At 37.7% G+C, this 12,841-nt stretch overlaps 2 protein-coding genes across 8 annotated transcripts in view; one reads left to right on the top strand and one right to left on the bottom strand.

The window, feature by feature from the left end:
- The window catches only part of TMEM117 (transmembrane protein 117), a 194,732-nt gene that overhangs the window by 159,456 nt on the left and 22,435 nt on the right, over nt 1-12,841 (bottom strand). For all 7 annotated transcript variants that reach the window (XM_010413606.4, XM_039571327.1, XM_019279911.3 and 4 more), the window contains one exon: nt 3,715-3,847. In XM_010413606.4, coding sequence (XP_010411908.2) covers nt 3,715-3,847 — 133 coding nt within the window. The remainder of the gene's footprint in view (nt 1-3,714; nt 3,848-12,841) is intronic.
- Nucleotides 5,601-11,409, top strand: LOC104698443 (P2Y purinoceptor 1-like). Its single transcript, XM_010413816.3, has 2 exons — nt 5,601-5,670; nt 10,388-11,409. Exons 1-2 carry the CDS (start codon nt 5,601-5,603, stop codon nt 11,407-11,409), a joined length of 1,092 nt encoding a protein of 363 aa, XP_010412118.3.

Raw genomic sequence — 12,841 nt, 5'->3', positions numbered from 1 at the left:
CAGTATGTTAACTGTACAAAAGTACCATATAAATGACAAAAAAAATGGGACAGTCCCTGGACAGTTCCAGACCCAGAATTCCTTTAAAGAAAGAGACAATAAATAAAGGGCTCTGAATTTCCTTGTGGCACAGAAAAACATAGAAAAAAAAGTTTAATAGTGAGGATCCCCGTATACTTCCATGGGATTTAGCTTCTTAAACCGTGCCCTTTGCTGCCACCACGTGGCCTTGCCGCAAGACACTTTCTGATACAGAAAAATAAAAGTTTCCTCCTTTAATTTATGTTTCAAATAGAGCCTTTAATAAATAAGCCATGTTGCTTATCTGTTACACACCTCAAAACCACTGCTTAATTTCAAGAATCTAAATGATCTAACATAACAAATAAACACCCAAGTCCCTCACTTTCTAAAAAAGTTTTCAAAGGCATTTTGATAACAGTCACCAGATATTCACCAGATATTCAGATATTCAGTGACCTAATGTACAGTGGATCAGTGCCCTACACTGTGAAGTACCTAAAAGGAAATGTCACTGAAAAAAAATAGTGACTTTAAATTTAAGAAGATACATTCCAATCTGTCACAAAATTTTTATTTCAAATAGTCACACTTCCACCCAGCAGACAGCTGTATAATACATATTCAAATACCAGCAACTTCTTCATAGAATTATAGAATCATTAATGTTGGAAAAGACCTCCAAGATCATCAAATTCAACTGTTAACTTAGAACAAGTATATTTACCACTAAGCCATATCCCTAAGAGCTACATGTCTTTTGAACACTTCCAGGGATAGTGATTCCACCACTTCTCTGGGCAGTGTGTTCCGGAGCTTGACAACCCTTCCTGTGCAGTACTTTTTCCTAATATCCAATACACCCCACCCTGGCACAATTTGAAGCCATTCCCTCTCATCCTGTCAGTAGATGCCTGGGAGAAGAGATGGACCCCCACCTTGCCACAGCCTCCTTTCAGGTCATTGTAGACGGTGACAGGGTCTCCCCTAAGTTTCCTCTTTTCCAGGCTAAACAAACCCAGCATCCCCAGCCACTCCTCATATGACTCGCTCTCTAGACCCTTCACCATCTCTCTTGCCCTTCTCTGGACCTACTCCAGCACCTCAATGTCCTTCTTGTAGTGAGGGACCCAAAACTGAACACAATATTCAGCTTGTGCTCTTGCCTGCAAACTACAGTCCCTACTGCTACACTTTTTTAAGGGATATATTCACACTTTTTTGGTTTGCTGCACTAAGACACATGTGAAGTGTCTTTAAAAATAACTTTTTAAAAAAACCCTAATTTTGGCAACTGTAAAATATACCTTTTTTAGATATGGTTATATGACAGAGCTTTAAATCCCAGGTTCCTCAAGCCCTCAAAAGGATATTGCTTTCGCTGTAATCATCCATGCTGGCATAATGCACCATGTATGACTTTCTCACTAGTATGCCAGAAAGGGATTTTCATTGGTGAGACGAAACATCTTACATAAAGAAACTTGTCAGAGTCATTTTCCTGCCAGCACCCAGGGAAAGGTAAACCAGAGACATTGCAAGAAGAAAACAAAAAAAAAAAAGAGAGAGGAAAAAAAGAGTGCTTTTCACTTACTCTTGTAGACAGGAAGGCTTTCACAGCCCTCGTATTGAAAGATGTGTAATCTGGGATAATCTGGGATGCCTGTGTTTCCTAGGAGCCCAGAGGCACAAAGGTCAGTTTCTCTCCATAAACACCATAACCTCCATGCAAGCAAACTCTGACCTTTCATCCTGGAAACCAGTCTCTCTGGTGACAGTCATTTCAGTAAGGCACTATGGCAAAATATATAGATAGGGCTGTTTTTCTGCACAGAAGTACAAACCATGAAGCAAATAGCTTTCATAAGGGTTACATTTACCCAAGAAAAAATAATGCACACCTTGAAAAACTTTATTAAGGCAACATGGAGCAGCTGGCTTTGATGATGTTTGTTGTAGAAACCCTCTTTTCAAAAGTTTTACACACTGTTCTACCCCAACTTTGAGGGGAGAGATCCAAGGGCTGTGTTTTACTGATGATTTAAGTTCTGTTGTTTGAGACTGAAATTGTTTGTCCCATATCTTTTCTTGCTGGAATGGAGAGCCAACGTGTCTGTAATGAGCGCTCAGCTCACTTGGAAAAAAGCCGCGGGTCAGCTTCCCAAAAGAATCACAACAAATCCAGAGCTGGGACATAATCTCCAGGAAAGGAGCGGCTTCACCCCACAGAAAGCAAGAGGGCACATTGTCTGACACCAGCTATTTTAGCAGTAGGCTGTGCCTATTTCCATGGATGTGGATGCTGATGGCCACACAATCTCCTCAGTGTAGCTAATGGAAGCTTGTAACAGATACAGGAAGCAGGAATGTGAACAAGGACAAGTGAAATATGATTTCCAGACATGAGTCAGGCTTTCAAAATTCTTAATGCTTTGTCTAACAGCTAGCTGTTTTTAGTTTATGGAACATTAGAAATACCAAATATAAATCTTAACATAATACCAATAATAGTATGACTATGTAAACAGAGAAGCCAGAAACCTGCAATGCTCCCACCTTCCTCATCCTAATTATCCCACCTGTTATTGAGCACCCATCTATATTTACCCTGTCATTACTGTGATGGTTCCATGAAACAGTCGATGAGTCTGCATCTTTACCTGCCTGGCTCGAATCAATACATTCTGTCTTCATGTCACAATCTCACGATTATCCCAGCTGGGCTGTGCTTATTTTCTTTCAGTGACAGTCAGTCTGCCTCCTACTCACCTTTTGCTTTATGTCACATTGTTTACAGGACTTTAAACACTGCACATTCTTGCTGACATGCTTAAGATCTGTAACACACCACACGTCAGCCCATTAAATAACTCATCACCAGACTGTTGGTATGGCTCTGATATTCTGCTAGGAACAAGGAATTTAATTATTTGAGTTGTTCTTCAACTCATACATACTTTGGATTTCTTATTCCTTGCTAGGAAGTCTTCAGATGCTGTCTTGTCTTTAATAAACAACATCACTGTGGTTTTTTGTCCAATGAACTCATTTTCTATGTATTAGATGACTTATAATGTAGGTTTTCTCAGGAAAATCAACACATGAAAGTGGTGTTAATTTTGAGATAATAGGAGAAAGCAGGTCTTAAGATAGAAAATTAATATGAAGAGGTCCATTTAAAATAAATCCATATAAATAGATAGCTGTTCATCCCTCAGCTAAACAGAATTTTGCTCTGCCAGAGCACCTTATAGGAAAAAAAATTAAGAATATTCTAAAAAACTGGATCAGCAAATATTATTGTACATAACCAAAAGAGAACTATACTATCCATTTAATATTCATGAGCTTCCTCAAATTTAGATGTTTCAATTTCTTTTAACCCTGAACTTCCTCCACAGGCACAATAATAATGCTTAATCTTGTAAACCACTCAGCCCTAACTTCAAATCAAATTGTTTAGCTATAATTTTAAATTTAAATAAAATATATGATGTTCATTAGTACCATGATTTAACAGTTGCTAACATTAGTCTAGGACTCCCATTTTTTATAACTAATACTTTTATCCTCTTGGCTAATTAACCAATTAAATTACTATTCTACCTAAATTCAGAAGGTAGAGGAATAAAAAAGTTTACAGTAAAGTATATTCTAGAGCAAAAGAGACAAACAATAAACTGTGGAACTTACCTCATATTCCCTGCCATAATGAGGAACAGGTTATAAATGTGAGAAAATATGAAGAGGAAGAGGATGGTACTGAAGAACATTGTCATCCAAGACCCATGGTCCTCTCGAAACATTTTCAGACGGAGCAACTGACCTGTGGTACAAAAATTATGAGAAGGCGTATTTTAGTCAGTCAGTAAATACATGTTTACATCATAATAAAACCAAAATAAAGTACTAAACTCTATTTCTTCCTATATCCAATTATTCCACTGTGTGTGAGGACAGATTTAGCATCATGCAGACAAACTACCCTTCTGTAGTTCAGAATGAATAGATATTATTCCTACAAAATAACAAATTACTTGCAATCCAAAGGAGGAAAAAAAGAATACAACAATAACTTATTAATAGTGGTATACTGCTATCAGTAAGATGATGAGAAAAACCACAGGCCACAACAATGCATTTCAAATGCTAAAAAAGGTTACTGATTCATACATAATTTTCCTTTTTCATGTCTAAGACAGCTTTTCTTGTCTAAGACAGTGTGAAGTATTTGAGGTATGTCCACTGACAAATATTATTTGCTTCCCTAATTTAATTCGGAACTCGAATTATGAGTCTGTGTAGGATCTTGTACTGTATGTTTCTCTTAGACCTAATCACTTTGGTCATATGATGTGTTATTATACTTAATTCTGCAGAGACTACCTTTTTTCAAAGAACAGTGGTGTGTCTTGTCACTTGAAAAGAAGCTCTGCTTACTCTCACCACTGGTGTTAGGTGAAACATTCATGGTGTTTTTGCCACGAACATATTTTTCAGGGCTAGCTTTTCTTCTCTGTCATCTCTTACCTTTCGAGAATTGTTTAGAGTATTGAAAACCCCACCAGCACAAGAGATGGGAATTTGTTTCTGCAAGGCTGGGAGTGCCACGGCAGAAGCCAAGCGGGGGTAAGGAAGACAACAGATAATTCAAGCAGCAAGGTGAAGAACAGCATCTAACAAGGACACAGTGCAGTCTGGTGCTAGAAGATGTCAAAACAGGGAAAATAGAAGTAATATGAGGAGCTGGACAGGGAGTATCAAGAGAAGTGATAAAGCAGACTGAGATGTGAAATGGTCTGGGATGGAGGCAATTTCTCTGAGCTGCTTGTGGAACTGTCCACATTTAGCATTGATTAGAGCTGGCCACAGGGGGAAGCTATAAAGTGGGAGAAATTCATAAAAAATTTGAAGTGGTCATTCAGGCAATCAGACAGGAAGATCCCAGGACTGGTGTGTGCTGCTGAAGATGGAGATGCAGGTTTGGGGGAGGAAGACTTGAGGACATGGAGCAGACATGGGCTATGGGCTGAAGAGGTAGGAGGTGAGCTCAGGATTAAGCAGCTGGAGGTTGAGAGTTCTTTGACAAAGCTGAGACTTTGGAATGATGTGGGAACCATGAGACAAGAGAAGTGACAGGTAGGTATAGGGGGGCTGAATGAAGCTCTATGATGGGACAAGAGCAACATAGGTCCACAGACCAGTCCAGTAGTAGGGCAGCAACAAGGATTCTGGGAGTGAGGAAAGGTGAAGAAAGGGAAAGTGTAAACACACATGTATATGCCCCAAGCCCCTGGACTCTTCTACTCTCACTGCTGGAAACAATGACAGCCTCAGGCCTAGCTAGACTGAGGATGTCCAATAAGTCTGTCCTTCCCTAAAGAGCAAGTGGAGGCCACTATGGCAGTAGCATATTATCCTGACTTACTGAGAGGAGGAGCTAAATGATAAAAGGTATTTCCCTTGCAGTTTGATACCTGCTCTCTGAACAGCTGCCATTGCATATGGAATATTACCAAGACCTTGGATTATAAACAGTACTCGCAAAATAGAGTTGTGATTTCAGGAAATCCAGATTAATGGAGAGAAAAAACACAGCCTGGAATCTGGACTTCTGTAAAACAGATTACTCCAACCTTTCTAAAACAGGTAAGAGAAAGATTTAATAAATATTCATTGCACCTCTACTTGCCAAGGCAATGTTTTTTCCTATTTAGTTATTACCCAATGATTAATACCTACAAATATGTATAAATATCATATTTTTTAAAGAACTTCTTCATAAATACTGTCTTCAGTAAGCAAATTTTTCCACTTCAACTTTCCTTCTACTCTAGCTTATGTTTGCCATATAGGACTTCATTAACTCTCAAGCAGGGCTCATCAACAGAATTTTTTAATGAAATAAATAGCACTTTAATCACAATACTGATATATAAAAAAGAAAGGAATTGGATATTGGCACAATCTTCTTACCTAACTGCATACAAATATTGCAGATATTACTTACTGTTCCCACCATACCAGTATGTATAACATGCTAAATGCAGTTGAACTAAAATTTGTTAAATGATCCACCTAATGCTCACATTGTTTTATATATCCTTTCATATCAGTTCAGTTGAAATAAAAATGGGTTGCAGCAGATGACTACCTAACACGTAAGTTGTTAAAGTAAAAATTGCAAATACTGCTTATTATTTTTATAACAAAACCTAGGACTCAGTATAATGCTTTTTTTATAAAACAAGCTAAAAGGTTACACTTGGAAAGCACACATAACAGAAGTATTATGGGGTGTGAATGGTCAGAAATTTGGAAAACCTATCTGGTAACTGGAATAGACTTGTACTAGATTAAAATACTATTGCAAACAGCCAAACAAAATTCTCAGAGAAATTCCAGAAAAATAGAACATTTCATGTAAAATTAGGTCTTTTATTATAAAGAATAGCAAACAAAAAGTAGCAAGGGGCAAAGAGAGTAGATAAGGAATAATATTACACAAAATAAACTTTTAATTCATCTTAACGTTCTTTTTTTGTTTTTTTTTACTTCAGGAAAATTATGCTTATTATGACCTTGTTAAAAATGTGAAATAAACCCCTGCAGGTATGACAGAGAAGAACATGGTTATTAGGATATATTTACACATACACAATTATATACTTAAAAAACCCCAAATAAATGTGCTAAGCCTAATGGACCTTTACAAATACAAGTTAAATGCCATATGAATGACAACCAGTGATAAACTGTGAATTAACTAGGTACAAAAATCAAGATTCTCCTATCATAATGTTTCCTAGCTCCAGCAGAAATTTCCTCAAAGTGTAATTTTTTACTGGAAACAGGTCTTTTTATCTGCTCCAACACAGAGAGAGAGCACATCAACAGTACTATGGGACACAGGGTAGTAGAGATTTCAGGGTTTAGGGTCCTGCAACAAACCAGGCAGAACCCAACCAGTATTTTTCTTCCAGTCCAAGAGAAGAGATAACTCAATAGGCAGATACAAAAAACAGAGTCAAACAGGTAACTTTTTTTAAAAAGGAAAGCTTTTCTAGTATCTTTAGATCCACAGCCCAAAAGATGGTTGCAGTCATTAAACTGCAGAAGCAGAAACAAGAGAAACATTAAATTCTTACCCATGCATTTAGCATGCTTTCTTGTCTTATATTGGGAGTGATGAGTATGAGTTAAATATGAGTTCAACCCTTTCCTGGGCATATTTGTAATATTCTAATACCCAGGTCTTCACTGAATCAGATGTGTTCCCTTAATTCTGGGTGCCCTATCGAGGGATTGCTCTTTCTGCCCACTTAGTGTTCAAAATCATCTCCATTAGTGGCTGAAACCGTTCAAGTGAAAAATTAACCTCAATAAATGGGAAGTATTTTTAACCTTGAAAACCGGTTCTACTTTTGTCAAAGCTTGGCAAGTCTGATTTTAGTCATGCACAATATAATGCCATGGTGCTGTTGCTCATTCTGCCCCACTACGATATGCATATGTGTGTTGGCAGGCTTTGCTTAAGAATACATGGACTTAGCAGTGAATACTTTAATGTTCAGAAAAAGAGAGTTTTCTTAAAATACAGATGCAAAATTTTGGATTTGAACTGTGAGGACAACCTAGTCATATCCTGCAGCTCGAGTTATTCTGTTGGTGCTAAGACAGTAGACAGAAAACTTGCTATTGTCTGAGATTAAAAAAATGTCACTTCTGAAAATTATTACAGCACATATTCTCTGAACATTAGGGTAGCTCCAATGGCCTCAGCATAGAGCAGGGCACGCTGCCTGTCTTCCTGCATGCAGTCAGACTGCATCCTTGATTGTATAAGGCTTTAAATTTTTCTGATGGAAGACCAGGAGATCCTGGAATAGCACCAAGCTGGGGGTCAAACCCCTTGTGTTCTCCCCTTGCTTATTAAGTTACCTCAGGAAAGGTTCTTTTTATTTCTGCACCTGTTCCCCTGTGTCCACCCTGTAAGTCGCTCACTTCAATTGCAAAGCACACTGCTTCAAGAACCTAGTCTCATTTATGGTCTCTAAGCTCTACTACAATACAAAGAATTAACAGGAGACAGCAAAAATATTTTAGAAAATTCAAATAGGGATCCCAGGGTAGACATGTGGGAAATGCCTACACAAACAGACATAATTTCTAATGACTCTCTGAGCTCCAAATGGACCTTACACAGCTGGGCAGCTCCATCCCCTCCAGCTATGTAACTAACTTCACACAGCTCAGCCCCAAGTGCAGCCCAGTAAACTGAACGTGATGAAGGAGATAGGGGATTTCGTTTAATTCAAGTCTGTGTCTGCCCTAACAGAGTTATAAGGTTACACATCCAGACTTTATCTGGCCAACTCAGAGCAAAGCAGAGCAGGTGGCACAGCTGTTTGCCTCCCTCCATTTAGACCTACCTATAGCCCTTGTCCAGAAACTTAATGAGATCAGGAACCTGGCATTACAATTCCCTCATGCAGCTATGGCCATACTGTTTGTAGCTAGTCTGTGATTTATTTATACTGTCAGCACAACTTGGAATCAAGTGTCTTGTGCCTTCGTTTGTAAGTATTGAAAAGGAAGGCAGAGAGGTAGGAAATACCATTCAAGTCCAAGAACACACAAACTCTAGCCAAGAGGATTTTAGGAAAATATGGATTTCCTATACATATTCAAACTACTTTTAATTGAACATGTCATGAGAAAATGTTACTTAACTATGTTTCACATTTTTAAGAATTCACAGGGATATCTTATAAAGTTCAGCAGAAGAAAAACATTACACGGTTTGTTTAATCTTTTATATTCACGAAGGCAAAGGAGAAGGGAAAGTATAGCTACCGTAGGTTAAAGTCCAGTACTTCAATACTTTAAAAAATACATTTATAGAACACACACTCCCCACCTGTGAAATACACTGTCAGTAGAACAGATGGTTTTCTATTTACATTCATTTCCTGGAAAGTCATTTGACTGCCTTTGTTGCTGAGCTTCTAGAGAAACCACTTTCATTCCTAATTTTGTTGAGTACAGTCTAAACCAGCTTTTTGTCAGGGAACTGAGTGGACTATAAATTTGCTAAGCACAATAACGCAGTCTTTATTTAGCAGGTCTTCACTGCAGCTCCTCTTTGTTATATTTTGACCTGTGTATGTGAACACACCTTTGGAAAAGTCTTATTGTAGTAAGCTTGACATGAAAGCAAAACATTAAGTTAGAAAAAACCCCACTATTACCAACTTAATGGTTGAAGATGCTTCAAAATTTTCAATGAATCAGTAACATTCTGTAAAGGTCCTTTCTTCCATTCAAGTGTGGCCTGTACTAATGAAAATTTTATTCTGTCATCCTAGTAAGCACTGTAGTGGACTCCAATCTATAAATAGCTATTTGGATGATTTTCATACAAAGCTTCTCCTTGGACAGACCTCACTGTTTGGTATCTACTACATCATTTGGAAATTTTCTAGAAACATAACAAACTGCAGTGGGTGACAGCGCATTCTGACAGAATAGTCCAGCCTTTGGTTTTATCAGGAGTAAAAAAATCATTGGAATTAAGCATAAGGCTTTACAAGCATTAAAAACTTGCTTTGAAAAATACACTGCAGATCTATATTCCACACATTCCATAATGGGAATTGATACAAAGTAGGCCACAAAGAGTTAGACAAAAAGAATATTCTCTAACCCTACCATAAGCAAAATCTTTTAATCCTGGGACAAATATTTACAGAAGAAAATCAAATAAAAAGATCCAAAAAAAGCACTTTGTCTAGCACTATAGATGGAAAAGTTTCTATGGCCTTCACTAAAAGCAGAATTTCATCCTCATTTTTTTTGATGCTGTTTTCTTGATCTCAGTCACAGCTCACTGCACAGCTGCCCACATTAAAATTGCCCCTAGGCCCCATATGGATACTCAAGGCAATCAAAGCAATGATGGAATGAGCATGGGAAATTACTGTCCTTCTGTCACCTCCTCTGCTTTTTCCAAAGAGAGATACAGACACATTAGTGGCCAAGGGACACTGTTTGCACTTCAGAGTGCATGCTTTTTTTTCTCTCATCCATTGTACACTACAGTAAATAGCAGAGAGGAAAGTATATAAAGCATTTCATGTAGGTTCATGAAGATCGGCTTGTGTGGATGTTGTAGAGTAAGCTGTGTTACCTACTTAGACTTTACATTTTTCTCAGATAGAGGAGAGAGGTTGTACATTATACTATGTTCTGAATTCTTTTGCCAGTTCAAATGCACTGAATTTAACTTATAATTTTTGAATTTTAAATTCAATGTATCCAACTCAATTTTTATTCTAAAGGCTGTTGTTCTCTCTTTTCCCTTCAGGCATACTCCATGGACAGATGATGAATGGTACATGCATTATTTTCAGTTGCAACAGAAATCCTAAGCCAGAGTGGTACTGTTATTTGCTGATTCTGGTTTGCCTTTTCACTTTATTAACAGGATTTCTAGGCAATATACTCGCACTACGACATTATGTTTACTGCATGAAGACATGGACTACCAATACCATATTTCTCTTTAATTTGGCACTGTGTGACTTTACTTGGACTCTCATGGCACCTTTTTCAGTATATTATAACATCCAGAAGTTAGCTGTCTATTTCAGCCAAGTGTTTCATCAGATCATAGGACTATTTTTTAGTATTAATATCTATGGAAGTGTGTATTTCCTGACACTCATCAGTTTGGACAGATACATAGGTGCTGTTCATCCCATCACTTCATTAACATGGTGGGACAAAGAAAAGGCCATGTTTTGTACCATCGGGGTATGGATCTTCATAGTGATTGCATCGATGCCTGAGATTTACTACACAGTTGCAGCTAGAAGACAGCATAACATCATTCATTACCTGGACAGCACTGAAGAACCATTCCAATTTGCAGTGCCATTCATGGTCTCCAAAATTGTATTGAGATTTCTTCTTCCAGCCTCAATCATCTTCACATGCTATGTGTTGACTCTCAAAGCCTTACTACAGCTCAGTAAACGTCAGCAAAGAAGGAACAGACTTGTTAGGCCTCTGTTACTGATTTCAGCTACTATGATTGTATTTGCTGTTTCTTTCACACCTTACCATGTTATGATGATGGTGATACTAATTTACAGAATTACTTGTCAACCACCCTGTGAGAATATAAGCACACTAAGTGCCATTTACAAAGTCACAGAGATCATCTGCAGCATCAATAGTTGCCTTGACCCAATCATTTTTACAATAGCAAATAAGACATTCTGTCAAAGAATTAAAAGTATAAAATGTCATCCCAAATGCCAGTACTGCTGTTGTCTGACAGGAAGGGTAAGGGACATCCCTCTGAACCTGAGAACAATGACTTAAACACCAGTCTAAAAAGACTTGTATCTCCAACTGCTCATTTGCCTTTTTGTCATCAGACCTATTTAGTATTCGGCCTCTTGTATTCTACAGATATCTCTTGAATAAGCAAGAATACACAGAAATGCAGAGTAAAACTTAACATTAAAAGAAACACTAGCAGCTCCTAGCTGTACTGAATTGGCATTTTAAATATTGTTGTCATACCCTAATTTATTGTGAAATAATACTTCTATCTGTATGTACATACAACATGGAACAAAAAATGATGAAAAGTTCTGAGTAGCTCCTTTAATTCTGGGTGAGAAAAATACAGTGAGATTAAGAGCAGGCAGTGTTGAGGAGCCTTCTTATAGTTTCTGTGAATTATTTCTTCATCTGTTTGTAAGTGCTGCTGCAGTTGTGATTGTGCAATTAATAACTGTCATAATGCTTACAGCTGGGCTGCTTGAGCATTTGCAGAGAGGCTTTCTACAAGTACTTCATTTTAATGCTGCTTGCACTAGAGTTCCACTGCCAGTAGAACCTCATTAACCCAGGAAAGTGCAGCACATTTCCAAAAACAAGCAAACAAAAAATAAATAGTAAGATAAAAGTCCCTGAGGATAGTCAGAGCCACAGTGAATCTGCTCATGAAATAAACAAGCATGGATTAGAGAGCTTTGCTAAGCCTTTTCCCAGGCAGCAGGGGTTCCCCCAAATCCCGGGCAACTACAGCTGCTTGTAAATAGTGTTCTGCTTCAGGGAAGCCTGTGTTCTGCCATGAACTCTGAACTCAACAGAGAGAAGTGTGCACTGGAAAAGCTCTGAAATAAAAAGGTGTTTTAGCTCCAGAAAGGTAAGAGATGCCACTACATAGAAGTGCTTCTCCTCTGTTCCTTTGGGGTCTTAGCATCACAGTTTCAGGACAGTCCAAGATAATTAGACTATAATGAATTTTAATCATTCATCCAGCACAACAGTCATCAGAACATCCACCTTCAAGAGTCATTAAATATGTGTTCTTTCATCACATTGTATGGGCAAAAAAATCGTGTTCCAATAATCAGCCACCTGCTGACTTGTTTTCTTGCCAAGTTCCAAACATTACCTTGTTAATGATGAAAGCCCATGTACCAGTGAGCACATTAACTTTACTTTCAGAAGTTATTGATGATGAAGTAGATTTTATTATACTTCGTACAGTGTCTTAATTCTTTAATTTCCACAGTTTTAATATAATTTTCTCCTTGCATGTATTATTCTAAATTATTCTATTCTACATGGGTATTGAATCTCTCTTGTTCTATGTTTCAATTGCATTGACTAAATATATATGTATAAAATTTAGAACTACTTTTTTTTTAATTGTCTGTAACTGTGACAAGAAAAGAAACTGGTCCTGATAATCTGAAACACTTTACAAGTGTTGGGATGTACTAGTACACTCACAGAA

The sequence above is a fragment of the Corvus cornix genome, chromosome 1A (genome assembly GCF_000738735.6).
Source record: "Corvus cornix cornix isolate S_Up_H32 chromosome 1A, ASM73873v5, whole genome shotgun sequence".
In the NCBI taxonomy this organism is placed as follows: domain Eukaryota; kingdom Metazoa; phylum Chordata; class Aves; order Passeriformes; family Corvidae; genus Corvus; species Corvus cornix.
The sequence above is the reverse complement of the archived record's forward strand: the minus strand, read 5'-3'. Positions and strand labels throughout refer to the sequence as shown.